At 37.2% G+C, this 22,986-nt stretch overlaps 1 protein-coding gene across 1 annotated transcript; it reads right to left on the bottom strand.

The window, feature by feature from the left end:
- Positions 1 to 6,414: 6,414 nt before the first annotated feature.
- On the bottom strand, positions 6,415 to 7,522 carry NPBWR1 (neuropeptides B and W receptor 1). The gene has a single exon (XM_072599502.1). The coding sequence runs from the start codon at positions 7,520 to 7,522 to the stop codon at positions 6,455 to 6,457; it is 1,068 nt and encodes a 355-aa protein (XP_072455603.1). The 3' UTR covers positions 6,415 to 6,454.
- Between the last annotated feature and the right edge of the window lie 15,464 nt (positions 7,523 to 22,986).

The following is a 22,986-nucleotide window of genomic DNA, read 5'->3' as shown; positions in this document are numbered from 1 at the left end:
CCTTCGATATTCTTGACTTTTTGTTTTTCAAAATGAATTTTATTATTTTTTCTAATTCACTAAAATAATATTTGGTAATTTCATTGGAATGGCAGTGAATATATAAATTAGTTTAGGTAAAATTATCATTTTTCTATTATTTTGGCTCTGCCCCCTCATGAACAATTAACATTTCTCCAATTATTTAAATCTGATATTATTTGCATAAAAAACTTTTTTGTAATTTTGTTTATATACTTCCTGGGTTTGCTTTGGTAGGAATGCTCCCAGGTATTACATACTCTCCAGAGTTATTTTAAATGCAGTTATCTTTATCTCTTCTTGAAGGTTTTGTTTATGATGTATAGGAATGTTGATGATTTATGTGGATTTATAAGATCATTAATTGCTTTAATGAACTTTTAAATTGATTATTTGAGATTTCCCAAGTATATTATCATATCACCTGCAAAAAAAGAGATAGTTTATTAACTTATTCCAATCTGATTCCTTCTATTTCTTTTTCTTCTCTTATTGCTACAATTTCCAATACAATATTGAAGTAAGTGAGGAATGACTGAACAAGTTGTGGTATATTATTGTGATAGAATACTACTGTGCTATAAGAAATGATGAGCTAAATAATCTTAGAAAAACACGGAAAGGTTTGCATGAAATAACGAAGAGTGAAATATGCAGAACCAAGAAAACACTGTATACAGTAGCAGCAATGTTGATTTAAGAATGACTGAGCAAATATGTCATTTTGACTACTTTCAATATCCAAATTAACTGTAAAGGACATATGAAGAAAGAGGTTATCTGAATCCAGAGAAAGAACTCATAAATAGAAGCAAGTATAGAGTAATTTTATATTGATATATGTGTGTTTATGTGTGTGCAAATGTATGTACACATATATGTACATATGTCTACACATATACACACACCTATTTTTGTCTAATGCTAGCCATCTGTAGGGTAGGTGTGGGACAAGGAAGGAAGAAAAACATAAATTTACATGATAACTTTATTATTTATTTAAAAAGAATAGCAAGTTGTATATAATAGATTTGCAGTTTCATATGCAATTATATTTTTCATTATACTATGTATAGAAATGCTTGTTTTATCCCATAAATTAAAAATAAAGAGTGGCAAAAAAAAAGCATTCCACTGACTAAATATAAGAAAAAACACTATTGTGATCATAATATATGTGTATACGTATACACATGTATAAATACATATGTACACACACGCCATGTTATGCAATAGGAAACAAGTTTTAGTTTAATGGTATGTTACATATGTTACATGTATTTTTGACAATATGATGAGTATTCTGTTCATTGAAAGTACTTATGTGTACTGCATTTCATAATGTACTATATGTAATACAGTTAGAATAATTGCCTGTAAATGTATTTTTGTGTGTATATGTACATATATATATATTTCTGATGTTTATCATTATGTAAATTGAAAATATTAAAATAAACTCCATATAATTTGTTGCAACTGATATTTTTCATTCCGTGGGGAGAACACAAAAAGAAACTAAGCTGTGATATGTTGTTGGAGGTGTTAGAGAGGTTAACAGGCTTGCAGTGTTTTCTAGTCACCACAGCCATTGTGATTTATATAGGACAGAGGTTCCTGATGAATTGAGGTTAGAACAGTTTTGTTTCCATGGTATTACTCAATTCTTTTCATTTAAATCAGTATATGGACTCCCTCCTTCCCTATAGAGCTCAATAATCAGAGTTGTTTGTACTAAAGGCAGATATGTGCTCACCTACTTGGCCCAAAAAGGTTATTCCTAAAAAAGTTGATTTCTGAACTCCAATCTCTTATTTAGAGAAAAAGAGGGAATAGATTTCCTTAGCAGCACTGGACTTGAATTTTGTCTCACAGGTAACCCCAAGAGTATGGGAATTGGTCTTCTACAGAGAAAGGGGAATTCCTTTAGTAGTGTGACTCTTGGCAAGAGAAGGTCAAGAACATGGACCTGATGCTAAGCTGAACCGCAACAAGTGAAGGAAGAAGCAATATAGTTGCACAGGACCTGTACTATGCAGTCTTCTATTAAAGTCAATTAAAACTTCATAAGAGTGTATAGTGAAGCTTTTGTGGGCACAAGCCAGTAGACTTCTTAGAGTCAGAGGAATTTTTACAATGGTAGATTATTAGTTGTTTTTTATCCCTACCAGTGTAATTGCCTTATTATTATCAACAAAGTAATTCCTTTCTCATCTGTCATGGCTTTTACTACTATGGAGAGTATTCTCATTTGCCAAAGAATGAACTATGTGATTTCAACATACTTTTCCATGTTTCTATTCAATATTTATAAATAATATATTTCTGCCAGAATCCTTTACTTTTAGTTGCCCCAAAAATTCCTCCTACACTCCTGAATATAAGTAATTTGACAGTAAGATATCAGTCATGATTGTGTTCATTTACCTCATTATTGAGGTCATAAGTTTTGTGCTTTAATCTGAAAACTCAAAACAATTTTCTATATGCTCTGCATAAATTCAAAAGCGGTTTGTTCCTATTGTCAAAAGCCATAGCATAGTAGTACTTCCAGGACCCAGAGAAAAACATGAGGCATTTTACCAAAAACCAATTCCCCACCCCCTTGCTGCTTAATAATGGGTAGACTTAGCTTACTGGAGATGGAAATGGCCAACTGGTATATTTGCCAAGAAAACCCCATGGATAGTATGATCAGACAAAACTACCAACCAAACAACAACGAATGACTTAGCTTGCTTCATAAAAGTAATTCACAGGCAGAGTTACTCTCTATGGCTTGTCTTCTTCTTGACTATAAAATGAGAAGGTCAGAGTAGATGGCTTCTAAGACCTGTCCCTTCCCACTTTGCAACTCTGCTTTCCCCTGCCTTAGTTTCCCTATCTAGAAAATAGGAACTAGAATACATAATTGTTGCTTTTTTCCTACCCTACTATTGTACTGTTATGGTATACTGGACAATGATTATTGAGCATTCTGAGCCCTTCCTCTTCCTTAATTTCAAAGTAAACCATTATCCATGGTTACCAGTAATAGATAACGTGCATTAGGGTGGAGGGGAAAGGGTACATTGTAACATGTAGGTGATTTTCTAGTGATGTTAAAAATAAGCAAGATACTGTAATTTTTAATTACTTGAACTATGAATAGGGAGGGTAAGTTAATTGGAGAACAGAAACAGTTGTGTTAGAAATTCAGTTTTTCGAGGCAGAGCCAAGATGGCAGAGTAAAGGCAGGGACTTGCCTGAGTTCTCCCCCAAACTCCTCCAAATACCTTTAAAAAAGAACTTCTCTGATAGCCTTCTCCTCTCTCCCTCTCCATATGCTTTTGGCTTCCTGCATTTTCATTAACAGTTAAAACAAATGAATGAAAGCAAAATGTATGTGCTTAAAGAGGAAACCATTATTACTGAGGTGGCACTGAGGAAGTCAGAAGTATGTCCAAGAGAATCCCAAAGTACTATACGTAAAAGATTCCCCATTTTCCAGAAAACTCACGACACACAGTTGTAGGTTTTTATTTTAAGTTGAGTACTTCCATGATGAAATATCACAATTTCTGCACTTCTGAAATGGGCCCACAAATACGTACACTACATGCCCGTCATAAACAAATTAAAACAAAAAGATATAACTTTAAGCCTCAATAGCATTAACATTTAACAGTTTAGATAAGACAAGTATAGTAAGAATACTACAGGTAGTTAATACTTGTGCAATAACAAAATACAAGGTCTAAGTAAATTCTTGCTTCTGTAAAGATGCCTATTTGCTATATTACTCCAGGCAATAGAATGAGGCTAGATTGATATCACAACTATAGCTAGCATTTATGTGACATTATAGTGTATTTCATCCTCACAACAACCCTGTGAGGTAGGTAATGTAGATATTACTATCCCCATTTTGCAGTTGAGGAAACTGAGGCTCAGAGATTAAATGACTTACACATAGTCATACAACTTGCAAGTGAAAAAAAAAAAAACATTCAAACCCAGATGTTCCTGACTTTAAGTTTGGCCCATTAGCCACTATGTGAAGTGGTATCCATGCACATAATGGAGTTGGTTATCACCAAAAGAGATCACCTGGCCTTCTCTATGGCTCAGTGTAGGGCAATATCCTTTATGTGCAATTTCAGTAGCTCAGAGAATTATTTTAAAAGTCTTGGTGAATCAGAGGTACCAAGTTCTTCCATTCCATCCTTACTCACATAGCCATGTTTTGGAGCTATGCCTCTGTGTGATCAAACACATGATTTATGGCAGTACCAGTTAAAATAATTTGCTAATAATTCTTGCCACAATTCATTCTGATTTGCACTACAATCTAACGCAGTGCCTAGCATGGAGTAGACACAAATAAATTCTCTTGACTTTATTTTATTTGATAGGGATGCAGATGGGTACTTGAAAAAAAATCAGCTTTGGTAAAGCTTCATTAACTAGATTTGACCCTTAATGTTTTGTGCTATAGAATGTCAGTATAGCACAGCATGAAGGAGATTTCAAGTAATGAAAACTGCTGAACTGGGCTAGTCCAGTGCCTCAGTGATATTTTGAATCTGAATTTTCTAAGTTGTCTATCTTCTTTGTTAAATTTTCATTTTGATATATTAGAACCTCTAAGAAACAAATTAATTAGATCTCAGTTAATTATGGGAGGCAGGGGAGGAAAAACTTTGTTTTATTAATTATATAGAAAATGGAAAAATTCAAAGGTACTTGAAAGATATTTATGTGTTCCTTTTAAGTTCTCTCTCTCTCTCTCTCTCTCTCTCTCTCTCTCTCTCTCTCTCTCTCTCTCTCTCTCTCTCTCCTCTTCCACTCCCTTACCCTTCTCCATCCCCTTCCCCATCCTCTTCCCCTTCCCTTTGCTCTGTGTCTCCCTCTCCTCCCTCCTAATAAAGTAACTATTTCTGAAATAAAGTTCAGGAAGAGACTCTTTGCTGACTCCAAGTCAAAAGAAAGAGAATTGAAATGAAGACTTGAGTGCAGAGATACTTTGTTGAAAGGTGTAATTATTTGCACACCTGGGTACTCAGACCGTTTTAGATCCAGCGTCCAGGCTCCCTGAACAAAAGTTGGGCAGTAGAATTTAGTCAATGTGCTCTTGCAACGACAAATTTTTCTACAGCAGGTGGCTCCAAAACCATAAGTCTGAATGTGCTTCCTCGGAATTCTTTTTCCCCTCGTTTGACTCCTACGAATCCAGAAATAAACTGGCTGGAAAGCAGGAGATCTAAGACCTTGTTTTCTGACATCAAATCGTCAAGTTACTCAGTGTAATTTCTGGAGAGGGCAAGGATCAGGAAAGATTCAAACATTCAGAAAAGAAAGATTGCAGCTGGGGACTTCCTCTATTCAGAAAGTATTGATTTTACTCCTCTGTTACACCGAGTTTATCCCAGGCAGGCCCAGGACGTGATCTGCCTGCACTGTGTGTCCCCTTTTCTTCTCCTCCTCTGTTGACTCGAGGAAACCGATTCAATGAAGAGAGAAATTTTCCCCCTAAGACAATGAAACCTGCCTTGTAAAAATTATTGATCTTCCCCTAGACCCAGAATCCTCTCAGAGACTTGAGTTAACAGCTCACTGCTAGGTCTATCCCTACCTTCCTTTCTCCTTCCTTCCCTTTCTCCACCTGGCCCATCAAATAAACAAGATGTAGTCATTTCTTGAGAAGGCTTCAGAAAGGGAAACCAAAAGCTGTGTTACTCCATAAAACCACTTCCTCCTTTCAAGAGCGGCCTCCAAGGGATTTTTATGGTCAGTGCCTGCCAGAGCCAGAGCACTGTGACCCTCTGGAATGTTGTACAGGGAGGTCCCAGTATTCCACTCGTCCTAAGTACGGAGAAAGATTATTTAGTAACCAAGAGAAAACGCTTGTCCCCACTCTGATCCCAAAACAGAGTGAGAAGAAAAACGGAGAAAGATGAAAATAGGCCAGCGACAAGGATAGCTGGCATGCTTCACCTCAGATTAGGCTCAAGGAAAACTACACTTAACCGGAAGCATCTGAGTAAAACAGAGCACAGAGCACAGAAGAGGGGGGACTGGAGGGGGGAGGGGGCATAATTTAGCTATTTTCCTTTATTTTTCTTTACAAGGTCCAAATCTTTCCCCAAAGTTCAGTTTTGTTTGACTTCAGTTTGACATAAAAGGAAAGGTGTGGACAAAGACCCAGAAAAACCTCTTAGCTCCCTTCCCCCATCAAAAAAAAGTGCAAGGAAAAAGGAAAATGTTTTCCCTGAAAAAAAAAAAGCTTGAGAGAAAGGCTTTGACTAAGCTACCCTATTTTCCCACTAGGAAGGCCATAATAATTCAAACCGTCAGTTCCCCCTCTAAGAGACCAGGGATTAGAGGACCAAGTTGGAGAACAGACTACATGGGAGGAAAATGAAAGAGAAGATTCCCAGAGGAATCCCAGACTTTAGGGAGAGGCCCGACATTCCACCAGCTTACGGAAGCTCCTCCGAAAGTTGTCATCCAGAAAAGCATAGAGGAAAGGGTTGAGGCAGCTATTAGCATAGCTCAGGCTGGTGATGAAGTAGGAGACTCCGATGATGACTGGCGTTTGCGGAATATCTGTGGTGAGGGCGACCACCGTGCTAAGGTGGTAAGGAGTCCAGCAGAAGAGACACACAGCCAGTATGACCAGCACCAGGAGAGTCACCCGCTTCTTGGCCCGATCCAGGACTTTGGCATGGTTGTCCAGCTTCATGGCCCGCAACCGACACAGCATGATGGTGTAGAGGATGCAGATGGTAGACACAGGGATGGCGAAGCCCAGGATGAGTGTGTAAATGCGGCTTGCTTTCCACCAAAAGCTCTCTGGCTGGGGAAACACCAGGACGCACTGGAGACGACCCTCCTCCTCGTAAAGCTGGGCGAAGATCGTGAAGGGCAGGACAATAAGGGTGACCAGGAACCAGACTGCCAAACTGACTACCTTGGCCGCGCGGTAGGTGCGGTAGGCCATCTTGCGGGACTCAACAGTGGCCAACACCACCAGGTAGCGGTCGATGCTCATAACTGTGAGGAAGTATAGGCTGGAGAAGGTGTTGTACTGATCTATGGAGATGATGAGTTTACACATCAGCTCTCCGAAGGGCCACTGCAGTAGAAGATAGTCAGCAATATTGACAGGCAGCACCAGCGTAAAGAGTTCATCTGCAATGGCTAGGTTTAGGATGAACAAGTTGGTGACTGTCTTCATCTTGGGCGCCCGGAGCAGGACATAGAGCACTGCTGTGTTGCCAGTCAACCCCACTGCGCAAATCACAGAGTAGATAACCGGTACAGCTATGTGCAGGGGCTGCAGGAGCAGCTCAGGGCTGGACGCATTGTGACCCCCGGGCACTCCCGCATCTTCTTCTGCCAGATCCTGAGAGCAGCCCTGCTCTGGATTGAGGCAGGACGAGTTCTCCCGTCCGGGACTGTAAGATAGGTTGTACATCCTCCTAAAGCAAAGGATCACTGGGTTCCAGAAAGTCTGCATACACTCGTCGGCGGTTGAAGTGTGGGGAAAAGTTGAAGTAATAGAGGTAACCTATTAGGGGGTGAGAGAGATTCGCGCCAGCTCTAGCCTTGCCACGCTCACTCCCTTCTGCCACTCGCAGTCTCTTCTTCGGCTCTAGCCTACTTTACAGAGTCGCCTCTACACTGGTATTGTTGTCAGTAGAGAGCACGACCTCAGAAGCAGTTCGGAGCCAGAAGGAAGAAATCCTCTTCACCTGTGGCTTTTCAAAGTTGCTCTGGAAGCGACACCGCCATTTCCTGCAGCTGGTTCGACACTGGGTTACAGGTAGCTGAAGAGCAGGTCCCGTCTCTTCTGACTTCTTTAAGGCTGTAAAATGATCATCAAAGCACAAATTAGGACCTCTAGGTTCCAGCTTTCTGGTCTACAAAATTATATTAAGCTCTTTTAGCTAAGAAAATTGTGTGTGTGTGTGTGTGTGTGTGTGTGTGTGTGTGTGTGTGTGTGTGTGTATACCCATAGAGGACTGTTTGGAGAGGAGAAAGGGTATCATTACACATTGCTTATTGAAATCTGGTTCACTTGATCATTCCCCTACCTGGTGGTATATTACTGTAACAAGTAAACTATCTCAAATAAAATAAAGGGAGGGGCGGGGTAGAGAGAAGAAGGGAATCCTAAATCACTCAAATCTCGCCTTTTTTATGAAGAAATAAAATCCACTTACAATTTTAGAGCTGAAATTCACTGCAAAATCTGCTGCATTTATTGTTCATTTTGCATCTTCCTGAGTTAATAGTAATATCGTAGTTCTGTTTCTCCAGTTTTCTTTCATATTTAATAAGTAGCTTACCCTTAATAACTTCCTGTTTTAGCTATCCTTTAGGGAGACTTGCTGGTAAAATACAGCTGCAGTTGTAAAACTAAAAACTCGAAACTCAAAACGGGAAACTGGCCAGCTCCGACTCTGAATGTCTGCTAGGCTGCTGAAATCCTGGACAGCTCTTTCTCGTCTCCCACTACTGCCAGCTGCAAAACAGAACAAGACAGCGCAGACGCAACTACAGTAACGGAGCAGTATTTTCCCCTGTTCTTAACAAGCAAAATGGGATGTTGGAATTGATGGCCTATTATTGTAACTTTTTCTGAGGGAAATAAAGCATTTCTCTGACAATAGCTTAATTAATGTAGATTATTCATTAGGATGTTAATCATCATTAAACCAAGAGTAAAAAATTTCACTTTTTAAAATGTTTTCTCCAGTAGGTTATATGACCTCCAAATTTATATTCTTTTATTATTTCAGCTGTTTTTTTCAAGGCCATAATCTCCACTGTCTTCCACTGCACTTCTGTTTCATAGTTGAAGAATACTTCTAATTTTTACCTCATTTGCAGAACTGATGTGAAGACCAGGTCCTGAGCTCAGCTGGTGATCAGCCTCAGGAAGCCTTCAGGTTATTTCTGTTGACTCAGTCACTGGGTGCTCCAAAGGATGATATCTTTCCTAGAATCCTATTGCTACAAGTTTATACTCTCAAAATAATTGAAACAATAGTAGTAAATACTTTTGATAGTATATTATTATGAAAGAGGAGAAAATAGAAGAAAATACTATTATTAGTAAGTAATAGAAAATTTCTACTGGAGGGTATCCTTTTCCCTTTTATAATATGTTATCTGAAATTTTAAGAAGTACTATCATCTCTCTGAGCATCAGTTTGCTTATCTATAAATTGTGGGAACTGCATTCATTTATTTCAGGTATAGTAGACAACATGAGGAATCTGGAGTCAGAGGTTTTGTTGCTTTTGAGCTATTTCATTCATTTCCAAATTTTTGTGACCCTATTTGGGGTTTTCTTGGCAATGATCCTGGAGTGTTTTGTTTTGTTTTTGCCATTTCCTTTTCCAGCTCATTTTACAGATGAGGAACTGAGGAAAAAAGAGAAAAGCAAGTGACTCATCCAGGATCACACAGCTAGTCTGAGATCAGATCTAAACTGGGGAAGATGAGTCTTCCTGATTCTCACCCCAGTGCTCTATCCACTCTGTCCCCTAGGAGTCAGAAAACTTAGATTGAAATCCTGTTATTTGTGACCCCAGGCAAATTACCCTTTTGGGGTCTCAGTTTCTCATCTGAAAATAGGGATTTTACTAAATTATTTCCAAGACCCTATCCAGCTCTAAATCTGGGATCTCATAATCTTTCCAACTCTAGTAATCGATGGCCCTTTCTATAAAAATAGTGGGATGAATAGGCAAATAGATAGGGTAGTAAATAGAATACTGTAGTAGGAATCAAGAAGACCTGCATTTGCAACCTTCTCAGACACTTACTAGCTCTGCTTGGCAAGTCATAACCCCTGTCTATTCCTATTTCATCACTTATAATATAGATGCAATACTAGCACCTTCCTCTTATGTTCTTGTGAGGATAAAATGAGTAGATATATGTGAACTATCTTGCAAACTTCCATATGCTACTAAAATTTTAACTATTATTATGAATAATATACCTTTCACCTTTAATTGTACTGAATTGAAGAACTATGTCTTTAATGAAGAATTTACAAAGGTAGCTGAATTTTGTAATATTACTATCAATATTGAATTGTTTTATATTTATATTTAAAATCTAAATATACTTAAGTCCCTTTTATCTAGAAATGGGAATAATTTATCCTACTACAACTTGAAGAGAGCTTCCTGAGGCTGGTCATCAGCTAAGCTCATGCATGACATGGTCTTCACATCAGTTCTACAAATGAGCTGAGAAATTAGAGAGATTATTCAATTAGGAAATAAAAACTTAGTGGAAGACAGTAGAGATTATGCCTTTGAAAAAAGAGTTAAAATAATTGAAGTAAAAAAAGAATAAAAGTCTGGAGGTCATGTAACTTGGAATGAGTCTAAACCTAGGAATGAGTCTCCAACAAGAGAAGTTAGTATTTACTCAAGAGTAAAAAAATTGACAAAAGATTCATGAAATGGATAGAAGCAGTATCCTTAAAGCCATGCCAATAAAAACAATTAATGGTTAAACTGTAGTTCCTATGACACAAGCATTTCATATTTGATTAATCTATCAATTCTATATTTCTGTTTAGTTTTATTGATTGTCCCTTACGTACCTAGAAAATTTCTCAATTTTTTCTCAGCTGAACTGAGGAGAGAAAGAATTTATCTAGGTGTAGGCCAAGAGAATCTTAGTGGGATAAGGGTTCACCTTGAGAACAGGCATAGTTCTTGGATAAGTCTCAGCAGCAAGAGCAGTATGAGTCTCTAGATAGCTGTGGGATGCTAATGTTGTTAACAAGCTATTAAACAAAAGGGAAAGCATGAAAATTGCAAGTTCAACTGTGAATTCATTTCCATTCCTTCCTGATGACCTCCATTTATAAATACTATTTCAGAACACATTATTGATGTTAGCCTGACAAAATGCTTTAAGAGAGGCATTTGGGATGTAGAAAAAAGAATGCTGGATTTGGAATCAGGAAACATGGATTCAAGTCCTGACTCCTCCTTTTATTCTATAACTATGAACAAAAAATAACAATCTTTTTAACCCTCATTTATAATACAGTAACAATGATAATAATATTGCTTGCCTCATGGAACCACTTTAAAGGGATAAGTTCAGTTTGTATCTTCCATTTAACTACACTAGTCTCTTCTTTATAGGAAACCTTCCATTCCCCATAATCATGTACTCAAGGAATTCTATAAAGGCCTATCAAATTTATCACTTTCAATGAACTGACCATTTGATTCAAATTTTAAAAGTAACTGATGACTTTTTTTCACTCTACCAAAGAAACTGCTCATTTTGATGCTTTAAACTAAAATCAAAGTGTTTTCATAGCACGCCATTGCAAAGGGGAGAAAACCTGGAAATAACCATTCACATTTAATCTTGTAAAAATCCCATTATTAAGTTAACTATAACACATTTACGTTTATTTGTATTTGAGAATACTAAGGTTAGGTTCACTTAGGGTCGAATAAAAAAGAAATTAGGATTATCCATAAGCAATGAATGACATGGTCTTAGGTTTGAGTTTATACAAATTCCAAATGAAGGTTTGTATTTTATGTTGTTTTTGCCAAGAAGGAAATCTATTTTTTAGAAAGAAAATATCAGATTCATGTTATGACATTCCTTTGGTTCGTTGCTCTCAGAAGTCAATCAATTAATTGTCTAATGGGGCACCGAAGCAATAGAAACATTTGACTTCCTGTGAATCTGGCTCTTAAGCTTCAGGCTCATTCCCTAAGTATCATAGAAATCCATTCATCTGTTGCCCCTCAAATTTCAACTATAATGGATTTGCTTGTGTAAAATCTTTTTAAATTTATAAAATCAAAATTGTACGATCCAGTATTTGGTACTGATAGATTTCCTCCCTCTCCACTTTTTCTCCCATTCTTGGCTTTTTATTCCTCCAAATGAACTTTGCTTTTACTTTTCTAGCTCTACAAACTTTTGTTTTTCTAGCTCTATAAAATACTCATTTTGATTGTCACAAAAGAGAATAAGTAAATTAATTTAGGTTAAATTGTAATTTTTACTATATTGGTTTGACTTATCCATGAGCAATTTTTATGTCTCCAATTATTTAAGTCTGCCTTTATTTCTGCAGATGGTGGTTTAGAGTTGGAACCATATAGATCCTGGGTGAATTTTGGTAAGCTCATACTCAAATATTTTGAAACTTGTGGAGTATTTTGAATTGAATTTTTATTTCTAGCTCATGATGTTGGATTTTATTGATGATATACAAAATATTAATGAGATATTTACACTTACATGCTTCAGCTTGTCTGAATTTACTTATTATTTCAACTAATTTTAACCCATTCTAGGTTTTCCTAAGTAAATCATCATATAATAAAAAACAATATTTTTCCTCTTTGTCTATCATTATTCCTTTGATTTTTCTTTCTTGTCTTATTCCTATAGCTAGCATTTCCAGCACTGTGTTAAATAGTAGTGTGATAAAGAGCATCCTTACTTTACCCCTCATCATATTGTAAAATTCTCCAAATTTTCCCCATTAAATGTTAAATGTCTGCTCTTGCAATTAGATGTCATTTACTATGTCAGCAAAATATCTTGTATTCCTATCCTCTTAGAAAGTCTAAGAAAATAGATTTTGTTAAAAGGGTCCCCCATATTGTTTTTATTTTTCATATTATGAACTTGACTTATTATATTTTTAGTCTTCCTTCTGCTAAACTAACTCTACATGCTTGGTATAAATTGAACCTAGTCAATGTATAAAATCTGTCTGATATATTTTATAGCTTGCTTATTTATATTTTATTTAAAATTTTTGCATCAATGTGATTAAGGTATGTTGGTCTGCAGTTTTATTTTTCTGCTTTAACTCTCCCTGATCTACTTGTCAAGGTATCATAGAAAGAGATTGGAGAACTGCTTTCTTTTCCTATTATTATAAAATTCTACGTAATATGAGAATTAGTTTTTCATGTATGTTTTCAGGAATTTATTTGTAAATTCATCTATATGTATATATATATATATATAATATCTGAGATTTTGAAAAGGCATGATAGAAAATTATGTACAAACCTCTAACTGCTACAAAAGTATTCCTCCAAGATCCCTAATGTGTCATCAGAGTTTGCTTCCACATACAGTGAGAATACAAGCTGTATGATAGGGCAGGGATCATATCTTCTTTAGGGCCTCGCAAAGTACTTTTCATGTATTCTGATACTTCACACATCTGTAATTTCATTGGCATAATTCTTCAACGGACCCACTGAAACTATTTATATCCTCTTTACAACTGAGAAGATGGTTTCATCATTGCTGTGGTCAAACAATTCATCACTCCACAGCCTATTAGCAAGCCGCCTCCAATTTAGTCTGGTCTTTGGATGACAAACATACAGTCTACATCTGAACCCACATGCCTGACAAGATCTGAAACATCTGGTGCTTCCCTGGTATATCATTTGATAACGAACAATGCAACAATGTGGCATCAAAATAGGACTTTAAGAGAAAGGATGATTTGTGAAAATGTATAGGAAGAACATTTACAAGCGGCAATGTTCTCTAAACTTCACTTAATGCCACCTTGAAATACATTAGTCTAGCAAGCAGTTTAAAAATATGGGGTGAGTTGTGAATTGTGTGTGGCAATAGATAACTAACTCAAGTAGCAATTATATTTACTCATGTATCTGATGCAAAGGACTCTTGAAATTGAATAAATATAGAATGGTAATTCTAGTAAGAAAAGCAAGTAAAAGTGTTCCCTTGAGAAAGGATTTAGTAAATTCAAAGTCTGAACACATATTCTACTAAGCAAATTTAAATGTTGATTGTTGATAAGTGATAGAGCAAAAACATTTTGCTAACACTTTTCAGGAATTTGAAAATTTGCCCAAATGACTGAGCATTCCAATTTGATTTGGACATATGAGGAGAGAGCAAAGATCAACCCCATTTTGTTTGACTTCTTCAATATTCTCGCACTAGCTACCACATCCCCCAGTCTAGATCTTGACCATAACTTGATGTTAAACTCTTAACTCTCCTTTTTTAGTCCCTTGCCTCTTTAAAATATCCCCCACCTTCCACTGTCTTTACTCACATGCTTCCCAATAAAACTGGAGAAAAATTACAAAATTGTGCCAACTGATTCTCCTATAAATTTATGCTAACATAACCTAAACTGGAGCCTCACTATTAAAAGTCAATCTTTTTTATGCCTTCCTATCCCTACTTACCACAGCTACTCTTCCAAAACTTCAGCTCTTCTCAAATCTTCTGTGGCTCCCCTTAATCCTACCTTCTCAACTGAGAACTTTACTGAACTGAAAAAAATGAACTCATTCACAAAGTTACCTATTTTCTGTGACGATTAGCTAGGGTGTTCAGTAGAAAGAGTGCTGAGTGTGGAGTCAATCAAATCTAGCCTCACAGGCTTACTAACTATATATTCTTAAACAAATCACTTAACCTCTGTCTACTTCAATCTCCTCAACTGTAAAATGGGGATAATAATAGCACCTGCCTCATAGAATGAAGGGAGTATAAGACAAGATAATATCTGTAAAGCACTTAGCACAGTGCCTGGCACATAGTAGATGTTCAATAAATATATCTCCCTTTTCCTTTCTTCCCTCCTACTTATCTCACACTACCCAGATGCCTTCTTTTCCTTCACCTTTCTCTCACGTGAATAGGTAGCTCTTATCCTTACCAAGGTAAATCCCTCTACATAAGTGACCTCATTCTATCCTATTTTCTCCAGTATATTGCCCCCTCCATCATCCCTACCTTCTCACTTATCCTCAATATCTCCTTGACTCCTGGAGGTTTGTCTTCCCAACAAACTCATCCCTATCTTCCCCCTCCGCTCAACCTAGATCCCAAACTAGATCCATGAGTCTCCAGTCCCTTTTGTGACTGAAAACTGTCTATAATCTGTGCCACTGCTTCCTTTCCTTTTACTCTCTTTTTAACTCTCTACAGTCTGACCTCTGACCTCATTCTACTAAAACTGCTCTCTACAAAGCTACCAATGATGTCTTAAGTGTCAAATGTAATGGCCTTTTTCTAGTCCTCATCCTTCTTTACCTCTCTGTAGTCTTTGCTGTGGTCAATCACCCTCTTTTCCTTGATATCCTCTTCTCTCTAGGATTTTGTGACATTATTATATACTGGTTCTCCTACCTGTCTGACAGTTCCTTCTCAATCTCCTTTGTTGGATCATTATCCAAGTTATTCTCACCAAGGCTATGTGTCTACCAGGGCTCTATCCTGGGTTCTTCTCACACTACACCATTTCACTTGGTTATTTCATCAGCTTTCATGGATTCAAATTGTCATCTCTATGAGGAGGATGTTCAGTTCTCTGCTTATTCAACCCTATAATCTCCTCAGCTAATCTCCTGCCTCATACCTCTAACTGCCTATTAGACATCTCAAACTGAATGTGCTATAGACTTCTTAAACTCTACATGTCCAAAACTAAACTCATTATTCCCCTTCCCAACACTTCTGTTGAGGGTACCACCATTATTCTAGTCATGTAGGCTCCCAACCCAGGTATCTTCTTTAAGTCTTCACTCTTTCTCACCTTGCATACCCAATCTGTTGCCCAATTTTGTCAATTTCACACTGTTAACATCTCTAGTTCATGCATGCCCCCTTCTCTCCTCTGACATTGCCACCACCAAAGTGTAGGCCTCCATTACCTCACGTTTGGATTATTGCAATAGGGAAGGGGTAGAAGGGGAAAAAATGTAAATAGTACCTACTATGTCCCATACACTGTGGTAACAGCTTTACAACTAACGTTTTTTGAACCTCACTACTCTTCAAGGTAAGTGCTTTGCTGGGGCGGGGGTAGGGATTGACTTCATAATGCTATTGTGTTTATATAGACGTTCTTTGGGACAATTTAAGTAGTAAGCTATAATCCTTATCAATGTTCATTTTAAAGGGGGAATAAGTCCACATAAGGTCGCTTGGCTATAGCTGTTTCAAAATGTACTATTTGGGGCAGGGAAGTGACACAGTGGATAATGCACTGGCCCTGGAGTCAGGAGGATGTCAGTTTAAATTCAGCCTCAGACTCATACCAGCTGTATGCCCCTGGATGAGTCATCTAACCCTGATTGCCTTCAAGAAATATACTGTTTCCAATAGTCTCATTAAATAATTGGTAGAGATTTACAATGTAATAAATTTCTCAAAGTAGAAGGAGAATGAAGAAAAAGGCATATGAGCAAATAAGCAGACAGTGTTATATAGATCAGATAATTGGGTAAACTCTAAACCTTAATTTCTTGTGTCAGAAAATGTCTGGTTGATTCTACAGGATGTCATATAAAGCTGTACTTAAATTCTTAGAGGACAGTGCATTATGTAAAAGTATTTAAGACAAATTGGGTGAATGGGGAAAATAAGGTTACATTTCCTGATATAGCAAATCATACATACATATATTTTCATATATTAGCTGATATGTAGGGGATCCTTCTGCAGCTCTTATTTCCAGACTTGTCAGTGACTCACTTATTCAGTAGGATTTATGATTCAATACCTCATTTTAATTTTAGGGTCCTACTCCACTGGCTCTTGTTGTATCAAATCAGATAAAATCTATTCAAGTGTTCACAAATATTCTCTAACAAATTTTACTGTCTCATATTCTTTGTCTCTCAGTACCCCACTGCTTCTCTTCTCAGCTCCCCTATTTAATAATTTAATTCAATGTAATTTAACTATTTTAATTCAATATGTAAGGCACTCTATTAAGTATGTCAGATACAAGGAAATAAACAAAATAGATTCTGACGTAAGAGAATTTCCATTGCACTTATCCAGTGTTCTTACACCTTATGCCCTCCATCTACCCTTCTATCCTGTGGCCTTCTTGTCCTTCCTCGAACACTGTGCTACATCTCCCAACACTGAGAGCGTTCGCTGGCTACACCCAATTCCTGGAATACTTCTTCCTCATCTCTGCTTCCTGCTTTCCCAGAATTCCTTCAAATATCAGCTTACGTCCTACCTTGCCCCAGAAGCCTTTCCTGGTCCTCCTTAATCTTAGTGCCTTCCCTCTGAGACTACCCCCAATGTTTCCTGTATATATCTTGTTTGTGCATAGCTTTTTGATATTGTCTCCCCCCATTAAACTGTAAACTTCTTGAGAACAAGGATTATTTTTTGCCTTTCTTTGTATCCTCAGCATTTAACACAGCATCTGGCCCATAGCAGATGCGTAATAAATGCTAGTTGCCTTGACTAGGCATGACGATGACTAGGATTGTGCAAAACTAATAACTAAATACAAGGAGATAACAGGTATAAAGGACTCCTGGGGAGTTTTAAGGGATGAAAAACGTGGGAAAGGACCCCTGCAGAAGATTAAATTTGAGCTGAGTCTGGAAGGAAACCATGGAATCTAGTAGGCATAGGTGAGAAGGAAAAGCATTCAAGATTTGGGGAACAACTAAGTGAGAAGGCACAGAGATAAATGAACTATTCCTAGAATTGATCAACCAGGATAAAAACAGACTGAATTGCATTTGGGAAGTTGTACAATGCTCCCAAAAGTTCCAAAGTAGTCTCTAACATTGAAATTCCATCTCTTTAATGTCATTATTTCTTCAAAGAAGCTAGATAGTTTTAAATCCTGAAGTACTGCAATACTTGAAGAATCCAAACCATGGTTCATCCAAAAAGCAATAGAAAGAGCTACTCATGGAAAATATAGGCAGAGCATATTTCTGATAAAAATTCTTGTGGAAGAAAAGACAAAAGGGTTTTCATACAAAAAAATATGTGACAAGGAATGATAGCGAGCCAATAACTTCTTCTTTGGCATGGAAAGGAGGAGGAGAAAGAGTTAGACAGTTTTGGAATTGTGAAGGTCAGAGGTTAAATTTGTAGAGTGAATTGTGAGATGACTCGAGAAGTCAAAAGAGAAGACCTGAGATAATGCAGAACTTGAACCACTTGAGGAAACTGAGGAAAGGGAAAATCTAGCAAGTAAATGAGATTATTTAATAATCTTTTCACTCTAACTAGAGAAATAAAAGAAAAAACAAAGGGAATAAAGAATATTTATTGTTCAAATTCTGATATACAGTTGGATGGAGAAGGCATAGAGCTAATATATGTATGTGTATGTATATATATATATACACATATATGACATATAATGAATACTGCATAGACATATGTAGATATTTAACTGTTCTATAAAAACATAATTTTACTAATCAATTCTTTTGTAAATTTACCAAGTTTACTGATGTTTAGAAGAAACTAGGCTGTGAATACTTATGAATCACTATGGTTACAAAGAAAAAGTTTATATCCACTATCTCATTTAATCTTCCTAAAAACAACCAGGAATAGGAAATGAGAGGCAGACTGGGGAATAGTCTCACATGTGTATAATGAATATCTTCTCCCCCAAAAAAACTGAAGCTGCAACTTAAACAGCAAACAATATAATAAAAACATAATTAACTATACCTTAATAGACAATGAACAAGTCATTTCTTATTAATAAAGCAGCTGCTTATGTATAATTAGATCATCAACTTTTTAAAAGAAAGAGCAAAACTAGTAAAAATTCAGAAGGATAAAAATTAGAAAAAAATATATGGCATATTATTAAAACAATTCTATCTTGAACTGTTTAAACAAGTTATTGATTGTGAATGAGTCAATGAGCAAACGTTTATTAATTACCTAGCATACACCAAACATTGTCCTGGACACTAAGGAGACAAAGGAAAACTCATAGCAGTCCTTGCCCTGAAGGAGCTTGCACTGTAATAGGGAAGACAACATAAACACATGTAGATAGATAGACAGACAGACAGACAGAGACAGACAGACAGACAGACAGATAGATAGGTACTCTTTATTTTCCGAGCATTGTGTTAAGCACTGTGGCTATAAATGCAAGCAGCTATAACAGTCTCTAACCTCAAGAAGCTTATATTCTAATGGAAGAAAACAACATATTCAGGGGAACCAGAAAGCAGGAGAGGGGTGCCATGAGGAATAATCAGGTAGAGACAAAGCAGCTATTAAAGAAGTGGAGAAGTCTAGAAAGTGCAAAATAGATAGAAACTCACTTTTTTGGGGAAGGCACCAGCAGCTGTGAAGTGAAGGATATGTGGAAAGGGAAGCAGAACAAAATACTATAAGTACAAGCTTAATATAAAAGTTTATCCATTGTAAGTAAATTATAAAAAGGCCAAAAGAGACTTAAAAGTGGGTCTTTGTCAACAAACACTTGACTTCTCAAATTAAAAGACACTGTCTTTAAGAACAGTACTACTTTAGGATAAAAAAACTCATAAAATCTTACAGAGATAGATGTTAAAAGATTACATATGACCTCATCAAAAAGAGAAACACAAGAATAAAACTGGGGCAGCTAGGTGGTGCAGTGGACATAGTACTCAGGCTGACATCTGGAAGATCTGAGTTCAAATATGGCCTCAGACACTTACAAGATACCTGATCCTGCGCAAGTTACTTAACCTCTTTTTTACCTCAGTTCCTTATCTCTAAAATGGGGGTACACTGGAGAAGAAAATAGCATACTACTCCGGTATCTTTGCCAAGAAAATTCTATACACAAGTCCATGGGATCATGAAGAGTCAGATATGACTGTACAACAATGAAGAAAATAAAAGCAGTTTTCAAAAAGTTTAACAAGAGACCCAGATAAGAAAAGTAATCTCTGGAAGACATTTAAGCATGAAAATAGAAATAAAACAATAGACAGAAGAAAAATGGAAAAGCTGTACATTTCTACAAGAATTTTTTTTCACCAATAAGTACACTTGAACTTTTAACATCATGGTCCCAGATGTACTGAATCAGTGCTTAGGAAAGGTACTATGAATTTGTACTGGACCTACAATTTCACTGGCAGCTCCCAAGAGAGCAGCCTTCCTCTCCTTAAGCAGCTCTGCTCTTTCTCTGCAACTCAGGGTCTTGTAGAGTTGCTTACAGCAGTGAGAGGTTAAGTGACTTGCTCATTGTCTCATAGACACCATATGTTAGAGGCAGGATTTGAAACCTGGGCTTCCTCCCAGGATATCTTTCTAACCACTTTGCCATGTTGCATGGACAATACAAATGGAGTGTTTGGTCCAGAATTAAATGAGAAGAGGGGAATAAAGTTAATCCCTTCCAAAAGTTGTAAAGATCCCTTAATTATCCCCAAATTCTTCAAAATGGACAAAAGAATGTCATTTAAAATTCCAGTATACTCCCATTATTTCCATATAACCGTAAATCACAGAACACTACAGCTTCCAATGAATTAGAAATGTGTAACACTCAGAGAGCATTGAGGAGGCACATAATGGGTGTCATCAGTCTGCAACACACAGCAAATAAGGCACTATAATGAAATGAAGTAAAATATTTCCTTGAAAAGGAAATGTAGTCATGTGGTGAGAGCAAAGGTTAAATAGTAGATAGCTCTTGTGCCCCAACTGATCACATCAGAGCCTCAAGAGAAAGTAAGACCTTATCTTTAATCTTCCCCCAGGACATTGGGAAGATGCCCTCCTGTGAACTTGTGGAAGATTTAAGCTAAAATTGTATGAGATGAGCAAGTAGAGATGGGTTGTTATTTTCAACCCTATTTTCAACATGTCAATGAAATAACAGCTATTTGGGCCTTAAAAAACAACCTGTGGTCCAAGTCAAAGTATTATCTGGGGACGGAAAAGTCTATAGCCTTAAGTGGTGGGTCTTAATTAGCATAGGTTGCATGGTAGAGTTGTGTTGGGGTTTATGGCAGTATTATTACCAAAGTTCAGCCTTGGGAATGATATGAGTGTTTACAAAAACAAGAAACCAAGAAATCAAACTGGGATCCTAGCCCAAAGTAGTCAGAGATAGGAGTATAAATATTTGAAAGGTATTGCTCATACAGTTTCCTACTGGCTGGTATCTGCTTTCCTTCATCCCATGCCCTTGCCAACTGGCACCACTTACAGTGCCCTGCAGCCACATAGCAACAGAAATCACTCATCAGGAGTGATTAGAGGACACATCTCAAGTGTGGCAGGAGAAATATCCAAACCCTAACCCCTGTGTAGTTTAAGCTAGTTTTTCCTTAAAGGTATTAAAACATTCCTCAACACTAGCTCGGCTCAAGGGATTAAGGGAACTCATTGCCCGAGTTCCAGACTGCCATAAGGAGGTAGAAGGTATAAACTGCAATAGGAACTTTGTTTAGTTAAATCAACTGAAGAGGTTTCCAATGCCTATTCTTGTTGAATATTCTTCTCTCGCTACGGTTAAGTAAATCCTTTTTTGTTAGCTATGAAATGACCAAGGAATCTCTCATTTTGTTCCAACATCAAGTCTAAACTATCTGGAAACTGGCCTGAATTATACCCAACTCAAAAAACCAAAAAAAAGCTTATGTGTATATTAAATTATCCAGTTTGATTAGGTCTAAAGAATGTTAACCAAATATTTTCAGATTCTGGAAATTTTATGTTAAATTGAAATGTCTAGACCAGTAAACCAAGTTCTAGTGATTCAAGTTGATTGGTACAAGCAACATTTCTTTTGAACACATGTTGATTATTTATTCTTCTCAGTACCAAAGACCAAAACACACCAGACAATAATATACAAGTCATACCCTTGTAAGGTCCCTACACATGGTGATTCCTAAAGTGCCATCTGTTCCGTTCAATTCTTTCAAAAGAAACCTTAGGAGATGGGAAGCTCAGTGATACATTATTGTCCTTCCCAGTATTATGAGCCATGCGATTAAATACATGGCCTTGGAGTGGAAGTGATTGCTTTCATTAAGAATCATGGCAGCTGGATAGAACATCAGATCTCTGAGTTATAAGAATCTGAAGTAGAAAGCAATTTTGAAAAGGGCAAAATCAAGACAGAATCACTCAAAGTCGTAAGACTGACAAAAGTAGGGAGCACTGTAATACACCAATGGTCCCTGAGAGCCCTAGATGTATCATCAATATCATGACAATATTTTTGTTCAGCTTCCAAGGCCCTAATGAAGATTTCTGGTGATTGGGGCAATTATGGGATAGAAAGGAATGTATCGTGGTCCAGAGAGCTATTTTTTTTAGTCCATCTCTTGATTTGGGGCTTTCTGGACCTACTCTACCTGTCTCTCTGTAGAGAAGAGCAAATCATTCTCTTAAGCAAATTAGGCCTGAGAAGTGCTACCTCTTCCTGAGCATGAAGCACAAAGAGATACCTGAAGGGTCCTGCCTGCTCTTCATGAGTACTCCAATGTCTAGGGAAGTCCTCCTTTTCCGTCTCCAAAGACCCTGAGGCCTTGAAGTATACACTCTCTCCTGGAAGCCTCACAAAGATTTACCATTTCTCTAGGTAGTCCATTCCACTTTGGGACAACTCTGTTTGGACTTAAATTTGCCTCTTTGAAACTTTTTACCTATTGATCCCTGTTCTCCCCTCTGGAACCAATAGAACAAATCTAGGCCCTCATTTGCAAGAAAGCCCTTCAAATAACTGACAATAGATAACATATCATCAGTCTTCTCTGCTCCAGGCTAAATGTGCCTTCAACTATATTACATGGAACTCAGGCTCATCACTAACTTGGTCACCCTCCTCTGTATACACTCCAGCTTATCAATGTCCTTCTTAAACCCTGGTACTCAAAACTAAACACAATACCACAAATGAGGTCTGAACATAGCATTGCTATCACCTTTCTGTTCTTCATAATGCAGCTCAAGATTATATTGACCATCTGATTTGCAGGGAAGCATAAACCATCTACATTTTTTTCAAGTTGTTGAGAAAAATGCAAAGCAGCACAGGGTCAAACGTGGATTCCTAGGGTTCTCCACTATAGACATTCCATCACGTTGATACTAAATAACTCCTAATAACAACTCTGCGTCTGCCCTGTTATGCAGCAGTCTGGTTGTATTATT

The sequence above is a fragment of the Notamacropus eugenii genome, chromosome 4, assembly GCF_028372415.1.
Source record: "Notamacropus eugenii isolate mMacEug1 chromosome 4, mMacEug1.pri_v2, whole genome shotgun sequence".
In the NCBI taxonomy this organism is placed as follows: Eukaryota; Metazoa; Chordata; class Mammalia; order Diprotodontia; family Macropodidae; genus Notamacropus; species Notamacropus eugenii.
The sequence above is the reverse complement of the archived record's forward strand: the minus strand, read 5'-3'. Positions and strand labels throughout refer to the sequence as shown.

Coding starts and splice junctions, on each gene's coding strand:
- NPBWR1 (XM_072599502.1), bottom strand. CDS start 7,522: ATGCAGACTTTCTGGAACCCAGTGATCCTTTGCTTTAGGAGGATGTAC.